Source organism: Hylobates moloch, unplaced genomic scaffold, assembly GCF_009828535.3.
Source record: "Hylobates moloch isolate HMO894 unplaced genomic scaffold, HMol_V3 SCAFFOLD_9, whole genome shotgun sequence".
Classification (NCBI taxonomy): Eukaryota; Metazoa; Chordata; class Mammalia; order Primates; family Hylobatidae; genus Hylobates; species Hylobates moloch.
In genome coordinates this window covers 39798970-39816331 of record NW_026652284.1, presented here as the reverse complement: position 1 = coordinate 39816331, position 17362 = coordinate 39798970, and the positions used below count along the sequence as shown (strand labels likewise).

At 40.2% G+C, this 17362-nt stretch overlaps 1 protein-coding gene across 2 annotated transcripts in view; it reads right to left on the bottom strand.

The window, feature by feature from the left end:
- Positions 1-17362, bottom strand: part of CA8 (carbonic anhydrase 8) — a 97753-nt gene that overhangs the window by 30094 nt on the left and 50297 nt on the right. For both annotated transcript variants that reach the window (XM_032759709.2, XM_058444107.1), the window contains 3 exons: positions 11952-12014; positions 9525-9573; positions 7645-7757 (listed from right to left, as the gene is read on the bottom strand). In XM_032759709.2, coding sequence (XP_032615600.1) covers positions 7645-7757; positions 9525-9573; positions 11952-12014 — 225 coding nt within the window. The remainder of the gene's footprint in view (positions 1-7644; positions 7758-9524; positions 9574-11951; positions 12015-17362) is intronic.

Genomic DNA, 17362 nt, shown 5'->3' with positions numbered 1-17362 from the left:
ATTTCTGTATGTGTACATACATATTTACACAGATGGCACTATACCATAACACCCTGTTCTATCAATTCTAAGATTAATATGTATTCACATTTTAATGACTCTGTGAAATCAGAATACATCTTAAAATTTCTGTTGTTAGATTTGGTAATGTTTTGGTATTTGTATTCTGTCCTTGGAATCTCATTTCCAAACACGACAATCCAGCTGATTGGCTTCCGAATGCTTAGACCGTCATTTATATTACAGTTATGTAATGGTTAAAATGTCCATAATCAATGAGTGGATAAAAAAACCGTGGTGTGTGTGTATATATATATATATATATACACACACACACACACACACACACACACACACACACCCCGAGTCCCCACTTTGGGGACTCAGGGGGAAAGGGTGGGAAGGGGGTGAGGGATAAAAGACTACAAATTGGGTTCAGTGTATACTGCTCGGGTGATGGGTCCACCAAAATCTCACAAATCACCACTAAAGAACTTACTCATGTAACCAAATACCACCTGTTCCCTAAAAACGTATGGAAATAAAAAAATTTTAATAAAGTTATTTAATGGTTAGAGATAATTTTTAAAAAAGAAATATATACTCATTCAGATCCATCCAATTGTGTTTTTTCTCCCTACATAAGGCATGCTAACCAGGAATAATATGAAAAATTCAACTAAGAAGGGGCTTCCAATTCTAGAATTCCTATTCTAGAATTCCTATTAATAGTACTCAGGACAATGTATGATGGGCTTAACAGTCCACACTACACTTCAGCTGAAGTCTACACCTCCCTGAATCACAGCTACTATGCATTTAACAGGAAACCATTATGATTTAGAACTTCTTCAACGTTGCTAGTGCCAATACTATTGTCCTATGGCAGATGATGCATGTCAAGATACCAATTCTTTCCACAATAATATTGAGCAGCTTAATTACATACATAAACCTTATGATATAGAAGAAAACACTGCTCTTTAATGCAAATTTTTAAATTTCTCAATATAATCAGCTATGTGGAAACTCCACCTGCCATTCATTGTTCCTTCTGCTATTTTATATGTCAAGCATCTCTCCCTTCCCCTTCTCAATTTTTGAGGCTTCTCAATTTTTCTTGGTTTAACTCCTAGGATCACATCCTCTTCTTTTGATTCCTCTCACTTGCGCTGCCTTCTTTGGACCTTTTCCATTTTTGTTCTGCTTCCTGTGAAATTCTATGAGCAGCACCAAGTAAAACATTCAAGAACAGACTGATTTATATTCCCCTAAGATTATAATTTTTTTCTAAATCACTCTAAATTGCATTTTAATATACGTAAATGTGTGTCTGTGTGTGTCTACATTTTAACTCTGCTGCCCTCTGAACAGATGCTATGATGGAGCTCTGTGCTAATAGCACCTAAATCTTTTCCTTGAGAAGTACGGCTAATCGAAAAGTCATCTATTTTCAAGGGCAGTTGAGATTATTCCTTCTAATATGCAGTCATTCAGCTTCGGCTCCCCTGTGGTAAGATATGGTTTATCTCCCATAAACCAGGGAGCATGACTTCAGTAGGTTAGGGTTAGACTTTGTCACTGGCCTATTTCAAGGAAAAATACAAAGTTAGGTTCCCTTTGAAGCCAGATAAGGCATAATGGTCTGTCTCTGGATCTTAGCATAATACACTGGCCAATATAGTAGTAAAATATTGTATCATATCTACAGGATCAGTTAACATTCTCAATATAGTTCAGCATTAACATTGTGAATGCTGGCAAGGAAATCCTTAAAGGAATTCTAGGTAGAAATGGAAATGTTGGGCACTCAGCAAGTCTAAACCTTTCAATAAATTAAGATTTCTTGTGATTATAAAGAACATTTTTTTTTTGAGAGGAGTTTCGTTCTTGTTGCCCAGGCTGGAGTGGAGTGGTACAGTCTCGGTTCACTGCAACTTCTGCCTCTCAGGTTCAAGTGATTCTCCTGCCTCAGCCTCCCAAGTAGCTGGGATTACAGGCGCCTGCCACCACACCTGGCTAATTTTTCTATCTTTAGTAGAGACAGGGTTTCACCACGTTGGCCAGGCTGGTCTCAAACTCCTGACCTCAGGTGATCCGTCCACCTCAGCCTCCCGAAGTGCTCGGATTACAGGCGTGAGCCACCACACCTGGCCAAGAAAAAAAAGTTTCACTAAAAGATCTGATCTATTTTTAGGAAATTACCCTCGATAAAGGAGTGCTGAACAAATGTGACTATAGACACCCAGCTCGTCTACTTTGTTCTCAAGTCTATAATCTCTCCTTGTGGCTAAATCCAGTTAACACTTTTTAGTCCTTAACCGAATGTGTGTACAGAATCTGACACTCATGATCTCTCTACTCCTTCTTGAAACTTGCCTCTCCCATGGCTTCTCTAACCATCACGAGTCTCCTGACTTTTTCCACTTCTCAAGACATTCCCTGGGGACGCTCTTACAGTACGCACCTCTGGTTACACACCCTTCGTTCTCTGAATCACTTCTTTTCTCTCCCTGAATGATTTCTTCTTCTACACTAACAGCTTCACCCACCACCTGTATACCACACCCCTTTCTTGGATGTCTTAAAGGCATCTCAAACACTCAATATGCAACCATAAACTTGGCATCTTCTCCATAAAGGCTGCTCTTCCTCCTTGATTCCCTATCATGGTAGAAAGCAACACCTTACACTTGCCAGTCAACCAAGCCAAATCCAGGGGAGGTCCAGTGACAAGGCGGTCTTTCCTTCCCAAAATCCTTCCTATGTCATCAGCCACCAGGTTCTGCTTCTACTTCTTTATTATTTCTAAAGTTACTCCCTTCCCTTCATCTCATTGCCATGTGACCCACATCTTCATACTGCAGCTACAGAGTATGTTTCTCGAATTCAAACTTGGTCATATCTCTCTCCTCCTTAAAACATTTCTGTGATTCTTTGCCACCTTCAGGAGAACACCCTACCTCCATGGCACAGCCCTAAGGCTCACTGAGGAAGTCTCCTGCTCCCCTCTCCAATCCCCTCATGTCACAGGCTCTCCAACACTTATCGCGAGCATTCCCCAAATGCACTCTGCTCTCTGGCCTCCCTGCCAGACACAAGCATACAGACACTTTTCTCCTGTTGGCAATTCCCACGAATACTCAGACAACACCTCTTGACCTGGCTTGGGGAAGGCCTTCTAGATAACTAACTGTCATCCAGGCACCTTTCCTATGTGCTACCTCAAGACTACGTCCATACCATCCCATAGCGCAGGACATAGCAAATGACTGGGTTTTTGTTTTTTGTTTTTTGTTTTTTTATGTACACCTATGTATCAGCCGGCCTTTCCTCCTAGATGGTGAATTCTTTGAGAGTGTCCTTTTGATCTCCCCTTGTCAGTACTGATTACAGTAACTGGCACATAGCAAATGTCGAATAATTGCCAAATAAATGAAGGAAATGAATGCATGCATTCCTTCAGACTCCACATCAGTCTCAAAGGAGCAATTTCACATGCTAAAAACTGCCTATGAAAAGGATAAAGAAAAGGAAGCTAGGACTATGACATAATTACCTTACTGTATCAATACACTGCTTGTATTAACAGGGTCAATGACAAGTAAAAGCAAATGAATGTATCCCAGTATCATAAAACATGCTGTATGTTAAGTTGGGGCTTTGAAATTTGGGCATCTAAGATTTTGGGCTATCTGCAACAACAACAAAAAAAATGTGTATGTATCCTCAAGACAAATTGTAGGAAAAGTAAATGCAGAGGAAAGTTTGATGCTTTACACGTATCATTCACAGAACAACAGTGACTATATGACCCATGGCCCCTGCTCGGGTTGCAGTCCCTGAGTCTGACCTGAATGGGGCGGCCGGCAGTGAGCATGGCCCTCACATGCCTGCTAACCCTAGACCCCTTCTCTGCTTCAGAAATACAAAGTCAGCAAGAGAAGGGACCTGGAGCAACCAGATGGCAAACAGAAAAGAGTGAATTGCACGGGGTCCTACCAGTTTCGAAGAGTCTTAGGAAGGGTACCTCAGGAAGTATCAGCCTCAGGAAAGTGCCTCAGGGAACTGTATCCTCCCATCCTCACTACTTGACTCTTCTCTGTCCATATTCTTTTCTTGGGTGTCTCATTTCTTTTGTTATTCTGCCTTTTTTTTTTTTTTTTTTTTTTGAGAAGGAGTCTCGCTCTGTTGCCCAGCCTGGAGTGCAGTGGCACAGTCTTGGCTCACTGCAACCTCCGCCACCAGGGTTCAAGCAATTCTCCTGCCTCAACCTCCTGAGTAGCTGGGATTACAGGCGCCCACCATCACACCCGACTAATTTTGTATTTTTAGTAGAGATGAGGGTTCACCATATTGGCCAGGCTCGTCTCGAACTCCTGACCTTGTGATCTGCCCGCCTGGCCCTCCCAAAGTGCTGGGATTACAGGCATGAGCCACCGCGCCCGGCCTATTCTGCTCTCTTTTTGATGCTAAGGATCCCTAAATCTGCACATTAGGCCTCAGTCTCTGAAGTTCTTGTTATGTGTTTCCAACTGTCTGAGAGAAACAAAAGTCCTCCAACTGGGGATACAGAACATAACGACAGAAAAGGCAGAAACCTCCTCCAACACTGCTGGGGGCTTCCTGAGAAGGCCTCATGTAGAAAGAAGGTCTCAAACAAACTGCAGTGTTGAAGAGGGCACATCAAAAGGGGCAGTAGTTAAGCACCCAGCACTGACATCACACATGACTGGCTGGATCCCCAAATCCACCCTTACTACCTGTGTCAACCAGGCAAAGGTTTCTTAATCTCCCTAGGCCTCAATCACCTCATCTGAAACCTGAGAATGATAACGGCAGTCACCATATCAAGGGATCAACTGTTCTATTCACAGATTATTTTCAATATGCCTACAAAACCTCTAGTATTTCCTAAATCTTAATTTAAAAAAACAAAACAAAACAAAAAACACTTGACTATTCTCTAAACGTTGTCCCTAAATCCCTCCTTGCCTTTCCCATAAAACTTCTAGAAAGATGGTCTATATATGGTCCATATTTATGCTTGGTCCCTCTACATTCAGCTCAACATTCTACGGAAACATCTCCTTTGGGTTAACAATGGCCTAACTGGCAATTATAGCTCTTGTTCATGAATCTTGTTTGCAATGATGAGGCAAATCAGAAAAGAAAAGAAGCCTTTCATCATGGTAGGGGCCTCAAGGTAAACTGCTTAGATGGGCTAAGGTGTTTACTTACCCGGAGGAACCAGAAACAGCACAGTGGAAGGGATGGAGGAGGAATGGTATTGCAGAAGGGAAGCCAAAACTCAGCAACAGAGGAGGATACTAAAACCAGAATCAAGCAGTGAGCATGCCTGGCCAGGGAAAACATTAGGTACCAGAGGACATGAACAAGGTGAGATCCAGAATTTTAGCCAGATGGAAGCCAGAAGTTCAGAACTCCAAGCACCTGGGCCCATTTTTAAAAGGTGCTGTAGTTATTTGATGCTTGGGTTGGCAGCACTCGTCCATAGCATTTCTCAGTATTAACCCTCTCCTCCTCCACATCTTGGCAACACTCCCTCCCTGCTCTTCTCAAGACCCCTGGTCCTTAGTTCCTAAGAAGGCATCATCTCCCCCATCTCCACTGCAGTGTTGCACTCAGCAGGGGCTATCTTCTTGTCTTCCTACTCAGCTTGAGCTATGGTGCCAGGAATTCTAGCTCATCTGATCACTGAATCTGTTTTTTTCTTCTTCTTGGGCATGAAGCTAGAATGCACTTCCCAGCTTCCCCCGCAGTTAGGGTAGTTATGTGACCAGTTCTAGCTAACAGAAAGTAAGTACAAGTGGAGCTCCCTGTTTCTACTACTGGCCCTCAAAAGATCCCTGTTGAGATCCTTCACCCTATTTTCATTGAGGGCAACTGTGGGAGGAGGGCAGTGAAGATGGAAGTGTTTCTTTCTATACAGAATGACAGTGAATGACTACACAGAGAAAAGCCTTCACTGCGAATCAGAAACGCATATGTTGGATTTTATGTGAGCATGAAATAAATTTCTACTGTGTTAAGCCACTGACATTTTGAGGTTTATCTGTTGTAGCAGCCATCATCTTCGCTGTTAAGTCCCAAATCTAGATATCGTGAGTCCAAAACTCTAGGCTTAACATTAGACCCAAATTTCTAACTTCTTTCCTGTCCTTCACCGGACTAACTTCTAATATTTTGCAGAAATTATCCCCTAAACCTCTTGGACTGGGTTGGGTTTCTTCCATATGTGTTTCCAGAGCACCTTACTTATTATCATGTTAATTGTTTAGTCATCTGCCTCCCCAACTCTATGGTGAACTTTTTGAGAGTAGACTGTGTTTTAATCTTGTTATCCTCTGTGTCCAGTTGGCATTCAGGAAGAGTTTCTTTTTGTTCTTCATTTTTAAATTAAAAGCAAAGTGCATTTAGTGGTACTAAGAAACAAGAACACATCACCAGTGATAAGTGAGTATTGGCAGCATATACCCCTGTTCAGTGTGATGAGAAGAGCCCTTCACCTCCACAGTTGTTTTTCTCAAATCCATACCCCTAGTCTAATCATGTGGAGAATAGTCTCTTATAAGAACAAATAGATGAATGACTAAATATAAGAATTAGGATTTGTCATAAAAATATGAAGGTTCAAAAGTGATATGATCAAAGTTCATAAAATAATGAAGGGTATGGGGAGGAGAGGCTGAGTAGGGAAATTTTTTAATTAATCTCTAGCAAAACAGAAATAAAGAGAAATTATTAAATGTTGGAAGAAGGATTTTTTTTTAAGATTTAAGGACAAAATAAAGAAAGCTTTACTGAGAAGTTAGTGAACTTGAGCTTTTTAACTTCAAGAATTAATGGCAAATATTTAAAAGCTACCAAAGAAAACTTGGTTTGCTGAGAGTATTTCCCAAGCCTTTTGAGGTTGATCGTGGAAGAAACAATATAGCTTTCCAGAATATATCCATCCCTTACACAGATCCCTGAAAGACAGGAGATATTTAAAGCCCCTTTTGTAATATCAAAATCATGGTTTAAATACATTCGAGTGACGCTGCCTCACGTTTCACCAGCTAACATCCCAGTGACAATTCACTCAGATTCTCCCACCCACTGTGCAGTAGCATTTAGGGCACCTGTGAAGAGCCCAAGGCTGGGGGTGGGTGACCAAAAGTGGAGCTAGAAAACAATCCAGAATTTTCTAGGGCACTCCTTCTGGTCCTTCACCCAGCAGATGCAGAATTTTCCTGTACATACCAAGGCAAAACTATTTCAAAGCCTATGAGTGACTTACAGAAATAACTAGCATCCCCACTTTACTTCCAGACTTTCTATTCTCCACACGTGGGGAAATTCACATAAGGAAATAACTAGACTAATAAAAAGTTTTGCTCTTTGAGTGATTTCTATTAACTCTCTAAAAACTAACTTTTAAAATATAGACCACAAATTAGTGTTGGATTCTATCCATCCTTGACCTTTCAATCACTTTCACTAGTTCAAGCCATTTAACTTTCATCTGGAAAGGTATGACTGATCTAAAGGAAGCTAAAACATAAAACAGACATTTTCCTTTCTCAGAAACAATGTTTAACTCAGAACCTCACTCTGAAAGATTCAAAGTAGCACACTCACCTGTAGCTGGGATATAGTTAAAGGGTACCGGAATAATATCCAGGTGACACCTTCACTGCAAGGTGGGATGGTAAGAGAGCCTTCATACACCCAGTAATCCCGCAGCAGAGGGTCTGCACGGCCAAGTGGACACGTAATGGAAAAGGCAAGTGAATTAACAACAATCCTGATGACTCCAACGATTTCCAAAATTACAAACTGTCCAAATGACGCTTCTAAGATGGATGTCATTTTTAACCTAGAGCCCCACAGTCTTATATTACTCATTGTGGAGAAAATCATTGATAAAAAGCATGATGAATTCTCTATTATTTACAGTGATTTCAATCAATGGATTACTATATATACCCGTCAAGTTTAACCACTTTAGAAGTGTTATCTATATTTTGGGTTTTTTCACTTTATTAAAGGATTTACCTATTTCATATCTAATATTTATTGAATGCTTACGACATGCCAACAATTTACTTTAATTCATTTAACCTTCACAACAAACCAGTGAGACAGGTAGTAATATTAATGTTACATTTCAGATGGGGAAACAGAATCTCAAAAGAGTAGTAGTTTGCCGAAGGTCACTCAGCTAATAATCACTGGCAGAGCCAGGATTCGAATTCAGTCTGGCTTCATAACCTGTATTTTTTTTTTCTTAAGAGACAGGGTCTGGCTCTATCACCCAGGCTGCTGGAGTGTGGTGGTGTGATCATGAATCACTGCAGCCTCAAACTCCTGGGCTCAAATGATCATCTTACCTCAGCCTCCCAAGCAGCTGGGACTATGGGTGCACACCACCACAGCCAGCAATTATTTCTTCTTTTTTTGAGAGCAAGGTCTGGCTATGGCTAGTCTCAAACTCTTGGCCTCAAGCAATCCTCTTGCATCAGTCTGCCAAAGTGTTGGGATTACATAGGTATGAGCATGTCTGTCTGAAAGCCTGTATTTTTAACCATTCAGCTCTAACTACCACTATACTGCTTCTGCAACAGCAAAATACTAAAATCATATTACAATAGAACAAAATGAGTCATTCTTATGAAATGCTTTAGCTCTGCATTAGAGGAATTTATGACTAATATGATGGATAAATGTTTAACATGATAGAAATCGGTTTGTTGTAGAGCAATTAAATGTAGAAAATAGAAGATACAATGCATCAACTGGTTTTGTTTAAAACACTAAGAGACAGCACATATTTTGGGCAGAGAAATGTGAAGATCAAAATTTTATATACAACAACCTTTAAATCAAATTCTGGGTATTTAACGCATAATTGTTACCTGTACAGAAATACAATTGGAATAATATATAATAATAGTATTACTGCAGAGAGACAACCTTATAAAATTAGACACAAAGTTTATTTTACTCTAAAGATTAAGAACTCCACTGATCAATCTTAGAAGTACATGAAGGCTTTTTCTTTGTTTGTTCGTTTGTTTGTTTGAGACAGAGTTTCACTCTGTCGCCCAGGCTGGAGAGCAGTCACATGATCTCGGCTCACTGCAATCTCCGCCTCCTGGGTTCAAGCGATTCTCCTGCTTCAGCCTCCTGAGTAGTTGGGATTACAGGCATGAGCCACCACACCCAGCCAAAGTTATTTTATTATACTGGTGCTTCACACAGAGGTAGCAATTTTTACAAATGACAACCCTACGAAAGCTCTTCATGGATCAATGGAACTAGCAGCAAAGTGTCTCTTTATTATTTCAAAAGGTTTACTTCCATATTTAGAGTAATCTGGAAATGGTATCTGCTAAAGAGAATATAAATTGCAAATAAATTTTATCAATTAACAATATATAGTTTTACATAGTCTGAAGAAAACAATGTGACTATAGCCACAGTTAAAATTCATTTTATGCAATCAGATAAATACTCACCTGGTAATAAAGTGTTAGGATTAAAGCAAGGTATTGTTTTGGACTTCCCCTGAAAAAGAAAAAAATATTTACCCAATGTTAATGTAATATTTCTAGATTTTAGAATAAAAAATCCATTAGAACTAAAAAATTAGAATGAAGTCTTTTCTGAATGGCCTTATCAGGTCCCACAGACTTGTGGGTATCTCCTTCCACCTTCTCATTGGAGTAACACTGTCTGGTTCCTGCTCTAATTCTATGGTTATTTCCTTTGCTACCACAGTTCAATTCTCCCTGTAAGTCCTGGTGTGGAACCTACACTTGGTGCCCCATCTGCCCCATGCCAGTTACCTTTTCTGCTCTCAGCACATTCATACCAGAGACTTGGGCTAAATTCTCATTGTAAAATGCCTGAACCCTGGATGGGGGAATTTTCAAAATGCCTTTCCTCCTGCTTGCTTTCATTTCAGCTCCTAACCTTTTTGGCATTACAGCCTGGCTTGCAACTTCTTGTTTTGTCCTATTTGGATTTGGTAACTCAGTTCTGGGATCTATGCTAGATGCTCTCCTCATCTGGAAAGGGAGATCTGAAACAGATGGAAATATTCTGTTGCGATCAGTATTTATCAAAGCCAGATATAAATTTCAAGGGAATCATTTGTGCCTTTATTCAACAATTCACATTTAAGATCATCATTTCAAATCATGTCATTTAAGTTGCTTATACTTTAGAGGCAAATAGTCCTGTCATGTGAATCAGATGTTTCTTAAAAGATTTTTCTCTATTGATACAGATGCAATAGGGAAAGTTATTGCATAACGTCCAAGTCCCTTCCTGACTCCCTGGGACTATTTCAAACATTAAAGAATCTAGCTTACTTGCCTCCCCAATCCCCCTGAATTCCATAATGACTGGTGTCCTATTAAATGATGAAATAAAGGAAATTTTCTCAGTCCACTGCAGTTGTACAAATATAAGTCAAAATGTGCCCTTATTGTCTTTTTATCAGTTTCTTTTATCTGGACTGGGCATCCCTTGGAAGCTGGGTTCCTTCCAAACCTACTCAGGAGATCTTCAGTGGAGGTTCTGCCTGGTTCAGGATACCCTGGGCTGTGCTAGTACAAAGCTAATCAAACCTGATTCCCAAATTGATCTTTCTTAAAACTGGCTTTGGGTCTCTGGATCTCCTGTAATTAAACAAGTTCAATTTCTGCTCTGTATCACCAGCAGCCCTATAAGACTAGACTGCTTCCCCTCCCCAAGGCCACTCACATTCAGCTAAGTGTGAGCCAAGAAGGCACTGCTTATAAGAGACTGGCATTGGGCCGGGCACGGTGGCTCACACCTGTAATCCCAGCACTTTGCAAGGCTGAGGTGGGTGGATCATGAGGTCAACAGATCAAGACCACCCTGGCCAACATGGTGAAACCCTGTCTCTACTAAAAATACAAAAATTAGCTGGGCGTGGTGGTGGCATTGGCTTCCTAGCAATGCTAGGCCCTATCATTGCAGGGTCATGTGGATCACCTTCTCTTGGATATTATCTTACCACATATGTGTACTTGTTTTGTTTTTTTAAATTTATTTAACATAAATAATTTATTTATAAATACTTTATAAATAAATTATTTATTTAACATAAATAATTTATTTATAAACACTTTATAAATAAAGTATTTATTTAACATAAATACTTTGAAATATGATTCCCCAAATTTTTATTTGTTTCATTTATACAACTTTCCTATAGCAAGCAGGTAGGAAAGGGTTAACTCAGCAGGCCTGAGTTGCTCAAACCCTGCACATCCCATATAAAGGCCTGTCTTCAGGACTTACTCTTTGCTCCTGGGATATAACCTCTGAGCTTGGAATATTCTACCTGATAAGACTGTTTCTGTGTGCCTGCAGCCTTGGGCCATGCTGTATTTACGGTGAACTCCTGTTGTTATATGTCTGAGGCCTTGAGACATACTGTACCAATCGGAACAGATAAGCTGATGCTGACAATGTGACTTATGGCAAAGAGGGTAGGGAGACAGTTGCTGCTAGCGAATGAGTAGCTGAGGTCAGTTATGTTGCATGCATTTAGCGCTTGCATGATTGATCCCTAATAAATCTCTGGACACTAAGGCTAGAGTGAGCTTCCGTAGTTGTCAACACTTCACACATGTTGTGACACATCATTGCTAGGAGAATTAGGGGCATCCTCAACGTAACTCCACTGGGAGGGGACACCTGGAAGCTTGTGCCTGGTTTCCCCTGGACTTCATTCCATGCACCTTTCCCTCTGCTTTTTGATCTGTTTCTTTTCACTGTAATAAATCATAACCACAAGGATAGCAGCTTTTATGAGATCTGTGAGTCCTAACACAGCATCGAGCCTGCAGGTGGTCACAGGGACCTCCTACACAACCAGTATTTCTATATTACTTTAAATAATGACTTACCTTATACTGAATATCTTGGAGGATCTCAGTCACAGCCTTCAAGCCAACATGTTCCTTTCCTATCTGAAAAATATAAAGCATAAACCACAACCACAACATTTTTCAGTGTTTAGCTTTAACTAAAAAAAAACTAACAGCGCCAAGTGTGGTGGCTCATGCCTGTAATCCCAGCACTTTGGGAGGCAGAGTTGGGTGGATCATGAGGTTAAGAGATCAAGGCCATCCTGGCTAACACGGTGAAACCCTGTCTCTACTAAAAATGCAAAAAATTAGCTGGGCATGGTGGCACACGCCTGAAGTCCCAGCTACTCAGGAGGGGGAGGAAGAAGAATCGCTTGAGCCCAGGAGCCAGAGAGGTTGCAATGAGCCAAGATCATGCCACTGCACTCTAGCCTGGGTGACAGAGCAAGACTCTGTCTCAAAAAAAAAAACTAACAGAACTCGGTTCTAGTCCATCTGAATGTCCTTTTTGAGGAATAATTAAATGGCCTTTTATTAGTAACTAGGTGAATGTCTACTAAAGGTAATTAAAGTTGTAACAAAGCTAGTATAATAAAGTATTAGTTATGTAAATGTCCAAGAACTCATTCTAAATTCTTTTTACTATGTATAGAAATCACTCACTTTGCTATATGTAGTATATCAAATTATAAAATACTGTTATATAAAAATATCAAGGATATTTTTGAATTAAAATTACTCAGTACATGTTCAAACCCTTCCATGTTTAACTCTGGCATTTATAGATCATTGCTATAAAGATTTTAACAATACTGAAAAATTATATTAACTTAGAAAAGCAGGTGTGTGATTTTGTATGTTAAATTCACCAAAATCAAGACCTTTCTTGATTACTACTAGACATAATTTTATAACTACCTTTCTATTCTTAAATAAATAAGAATGTGCTTTTTATAGCCTTCTTTTTAAAAACATATCACTGTATATTATTAGTGTATAAAATGCTCCCAAAAAATGGAGACAAAAAAATTCTAATATTTAATATTCTTGACTTTGGCTTTAAAACTTTTAAGTGAAATCTGACCAATTTCCAATGGTCCACGATAATGGAGGAGAGTAATGGAGGTCATTTAGAACCTCAAATAAACAATCATTGCTTTTGACAGTTTTTCTCCTTCCACATAGATATTTGGAGAATTATCTAAGAGAAGCCAGAGTAGCTGTCGATATGTTCACATTCTCTGTTTCTCCCAATGTTAACTAACTGTAAAACACGCAGATGAAAGAGCATCCAAAGGGACAGCAGAGAGGCAAGAAACGCTCCACCTAAGATAGGCCAGTCAGCTCTAAACAATCAAGACGTGAACTACTTTCCAAGAGTCTACAGTTATTCCTGAGATAGGCCCTAAAAACAGAAAATAAATTTTCTAAAGTTAAAAACAAAAAAAAAATTTTAAACCTAATGCATGTGTACCTGTGGCAGCAGCCTGAATTTTTAGGCAGAAATCATTACCCATTCTTCAGGAGAAATGGACTTCTCTTTTGTCTCACTGGTTTAACCATGCTATAGCACTGGGAGGCCTATGTCTGCACTTGGGGTCTGTTTTCATCTCAGGCATCTCCTGCCAGGTTGTAAACTCTCTGAAGAGTCCACATATGAACACTAAGGCCACTCAATGTGGCAGCTCAGGAACAGGCTCACTTCGCACTGGACTGCCTGGATTCCAATCCTGACTCTGCCACCTCTTAGTTGTGTGGCCTTAAGCAAGTGTAGTTAACCTCTACATCCTTCCGCTTCCTCAGCTATTTGCTGGGGAGGATAAAAATGATAGGGTTGAAGATAAGATTAAATCAAACAAAGACTGTGGAACAGGCTCGGATCATCATAATTCACTTAATGTCCATTATTATTCTTAATCTGGACGCCCTACAGCATCAAATATAGTTTTTCCATATAGTAGCGCTTAACGACTATTACTAGCTCCTTCTATCTATAAAGACTCTATGGGCAAAACTTCCTATCTTGCAAATTCTATAAACTCTGCTATTACGCCATCTCCTTCTTTTCCTTCCTTGCCAAATTTGTGTATAAACAAATGATGACCAGCAAAAAGCAAGTACTGATGATAATCTCCACACCCCAGCTGCTAAAACCGTGCAAGCGACTTTTCAGATAACACAACCTGGTACCAAGAGTCCACCAGGAACCTTGAGAACAACTCACTTCTCACCTCTCACCCTTGCCGTCTTTCACCATCACTGGAAATGCAGATCACTTTGGTCCGTTCTCCTTGCCTGGCATCTCAGCCCTGAACCACCTGTTTGTTTGTTGTTTTTTTTTTACTTCTAACTTAATCTCTCCTTACCTTCCACTGCACTCTCTAGAACAGAACAACTCTGCATTTCTGCCAATATCTCCCACCACTTCCTGATCTACCTGAACCCCTCGAGTCTGCCCAAGGGCACAGCTCTTTTGCAGGCCTTTCAAGTGGATGCCATGCAGTCCCCCAGGGAGACAGACTGGGGTCCATGGTCAGTGCACTCTTGCTCCCTTCAGGGTGGAACTCTCTGACCCACATGCTCGAGCCATCCTCCCAAGGGGACCATCCTCTAAGGCTATCATGCCCTCCTTCTTTCTCCTTTACTGACCCACTAGTCAATCTCTCCCAGGCATCACCTCCTGCTGCCACCCTGGATGACTTCAGCATCCAGGGGGTGACTCATCCCGTCCCTGGCCTAAGTCTCTTCACCCCTCAGTCTGTGGCGTTCTGCCCCATTCCACCTCAGCAAACCAACCCTGAGGACACTCCTGGTACGTGCTCTCATTCTGAAAACTTCAACTCTGAAAGACTGGCCTCTCTGACCAGATGACCCGGGCCATCTGGCTCTCCTGCTCTTTCCTCTCTCCCCTTCACTGGTCACCAGGTGCCAAGGCTGGCAGGTCCTTGTGGCTTCTCCTTCGCCCTCCTGCCTAGACATGGTGTGGGACTGGCTAGACAGAATGATATCTCTCCAACCACTCCCCATTCTTTAATCCTTTTACCTCCTAAATCATCTGCTCTGTGATGGATCAACACAACAACTTACTAGAAGTCTCTACTCCTTTACCCAGATAAAGAACAACCCACCATACCCTGTCCTGTATGATCTGGGGTGTCCAATCCCAAGGGGGTTTCCCTCAGTGACTGCTAAGTCTATTATCATCCCCCTCTGGTCTATTTCAAGACTCAATCCCACACCCACGTTTTCTTTGCTCTATAAATAATTTTGCTTTGTGTGTCTCAGAGATAATGAAGGTTGTCAGCCATGAACTCCCTCAATGTCCTGCCTTTCTCCACCTACAAATCGGCCCCATGTGTGCCCACCCTTTCCTCCTGGCCCTCTGTTTTGGAGAAGGGGTGGGTCTGCTCCTTTCTGAGATTAGTCCACCTGCATAAGCTCTCTATCCCATGCCCTCTTGCCTCCTCCAGGACTTTTCCACATCAGTGACACCCTCTCTTTCCAGTATTTTTAATCTCTATGTCTGCAATAGCTCTTATTGCTCAGGGAAAAAAAAAAAAAAACTACAGGCAGATCTCAGATCTCAAAAGATTCACTGGACATCATCACTAGTTATTGCCCCATCTGTCCTTCCTTCCTTTGGCCAAGCTTCTTGGAAGGAAAGTCTACTCAATGTCTCCGACTTCCTCCCTCCAAATTTCTCTCCTCCAGCCTGAGGACTCAACCTCCCGGATGGATTTCAGCCCATCCCTCCCTTCCCCTCTCCTTCCCTCCTTCCCTCCTTCCTTCCTTCCTTCCTGAAATTTTGCTCTCAGTTCTGCGATTTCACTCTCTCCTGAGAATTTGCATACAGATAACCTGAATTTTTCATCACAGAAACTTATGAAAAGTTAGAAAAAGTGTGCTTGCTCTCCAGGCTTTCCCTTGCCTGCAATAATACAGCTTGCTCTTGGAAATACTCGCATTAGTTCTAAGGGGCTGGGTTTTCAGTCCGGGGCTCTACGAATCCAGGTCACCTGTTCCATGCTAAGAATCAGGAAGTGAAAATACTAAGTTATCACACCTAATTCCATCCACAAATATTTATTGAGTACCAATTCCAAAGATGAAACTGACATGTTCCTTTCCCTTCTATATATGAATGTGTGGTTATTTGTATTCTTATTTTTATTTTACTATTTTTTATTCTTACTTTTAATAATGAGATAGTACCTTCTACTGTCTCAATTTCTCAAATTTGGATACTTTATTAACTTTTCTGGGTTATAAGAGTAGTCTTTCATAACTGTTACTTCAATATACTAAAAATTATCAAAATATATTTGTATAATGAAAAAATTTTTCATTAATATTTTGTGATTTCTTTCTAGTTATATAATGCCATTATAAAATACAAGGAATATAGGTCCCCGCCTGTGATACCACGAAATAAATAGTAAGAGGACTCACTGAAAAATGTAAGGATTTCCTTTAAATTTCTATGACGTGTCATATTTGCAAGATGCTGATTTTAAAATATTAAGAGCCTAAACTGGATGGCTACTTTCAAACATCAATAAAGAAATATCTAGGAGATATGGATTAAAAATTATTGCAATTAATTTTTGATATATATGCCATAAAAAAACAAGTTTAAAAGGGCCCATTATCGAACTCTCTTTGGAAAATTAAGTTTCCGAAGAACACTGTGCTAACATGCTCTATTCCCAGGTTATCCAACAGGCAGCCCAGAACCACGCAGAGCTGGAACTCTGGTTTCTGGTCCTGATGGCAGCTTTAAAGCTAAAATTTCCAGGTACTCTTTCACCTCTAAATCTTTTACGATGTCAAATAGGTAATAAGACAAAATTTAGAAGATTCGCCTTAAAAACTGAATTAAGTTTTTACCTCTGAAAGCACGTGGCCTGCTTTCATATGTTTGGGTAAATTTACATACTCTCCTTTGCCTACCACAGAGCTCAAATCCAAATGTTATATTGACTATATCTGCCAAGGTCTTTGCCAGTCTGATTTTTATCAGTGTTTCCTATAAGGCATTTCAAGTCATCTCGGAGTGAAAGTTGTTAATAAAGAAGGGCTAAAGTAATCTACTACATACTTCTATTATTGTTACTGGTTTTTTGTAGATTTTTCTGTAAACCAGTGTCTAAAGACATTTTCTGAAATCCTTTTTCATAAAATAAACTCTACCTTCAGGAGTCATTTTCTAAATCATTTCTCCAAAGACCCTGAATGCTACTCTGAAGAAAATTTCTAATAAATAAAGGTACTATTTTCTACCAATGAATATGGCTGAACTCCGATAAACCATAAGGATTAAGTTTTCTGTTTTAATCAGGTGTTCTCTGTATGTATGTAATTTCATCTCTAAGTAATAAAATTGAGAATAAAAAAATTTTACAAAATGATTTAGAAATTAGCATCTCTAAACAATATGATAACCACAGCAG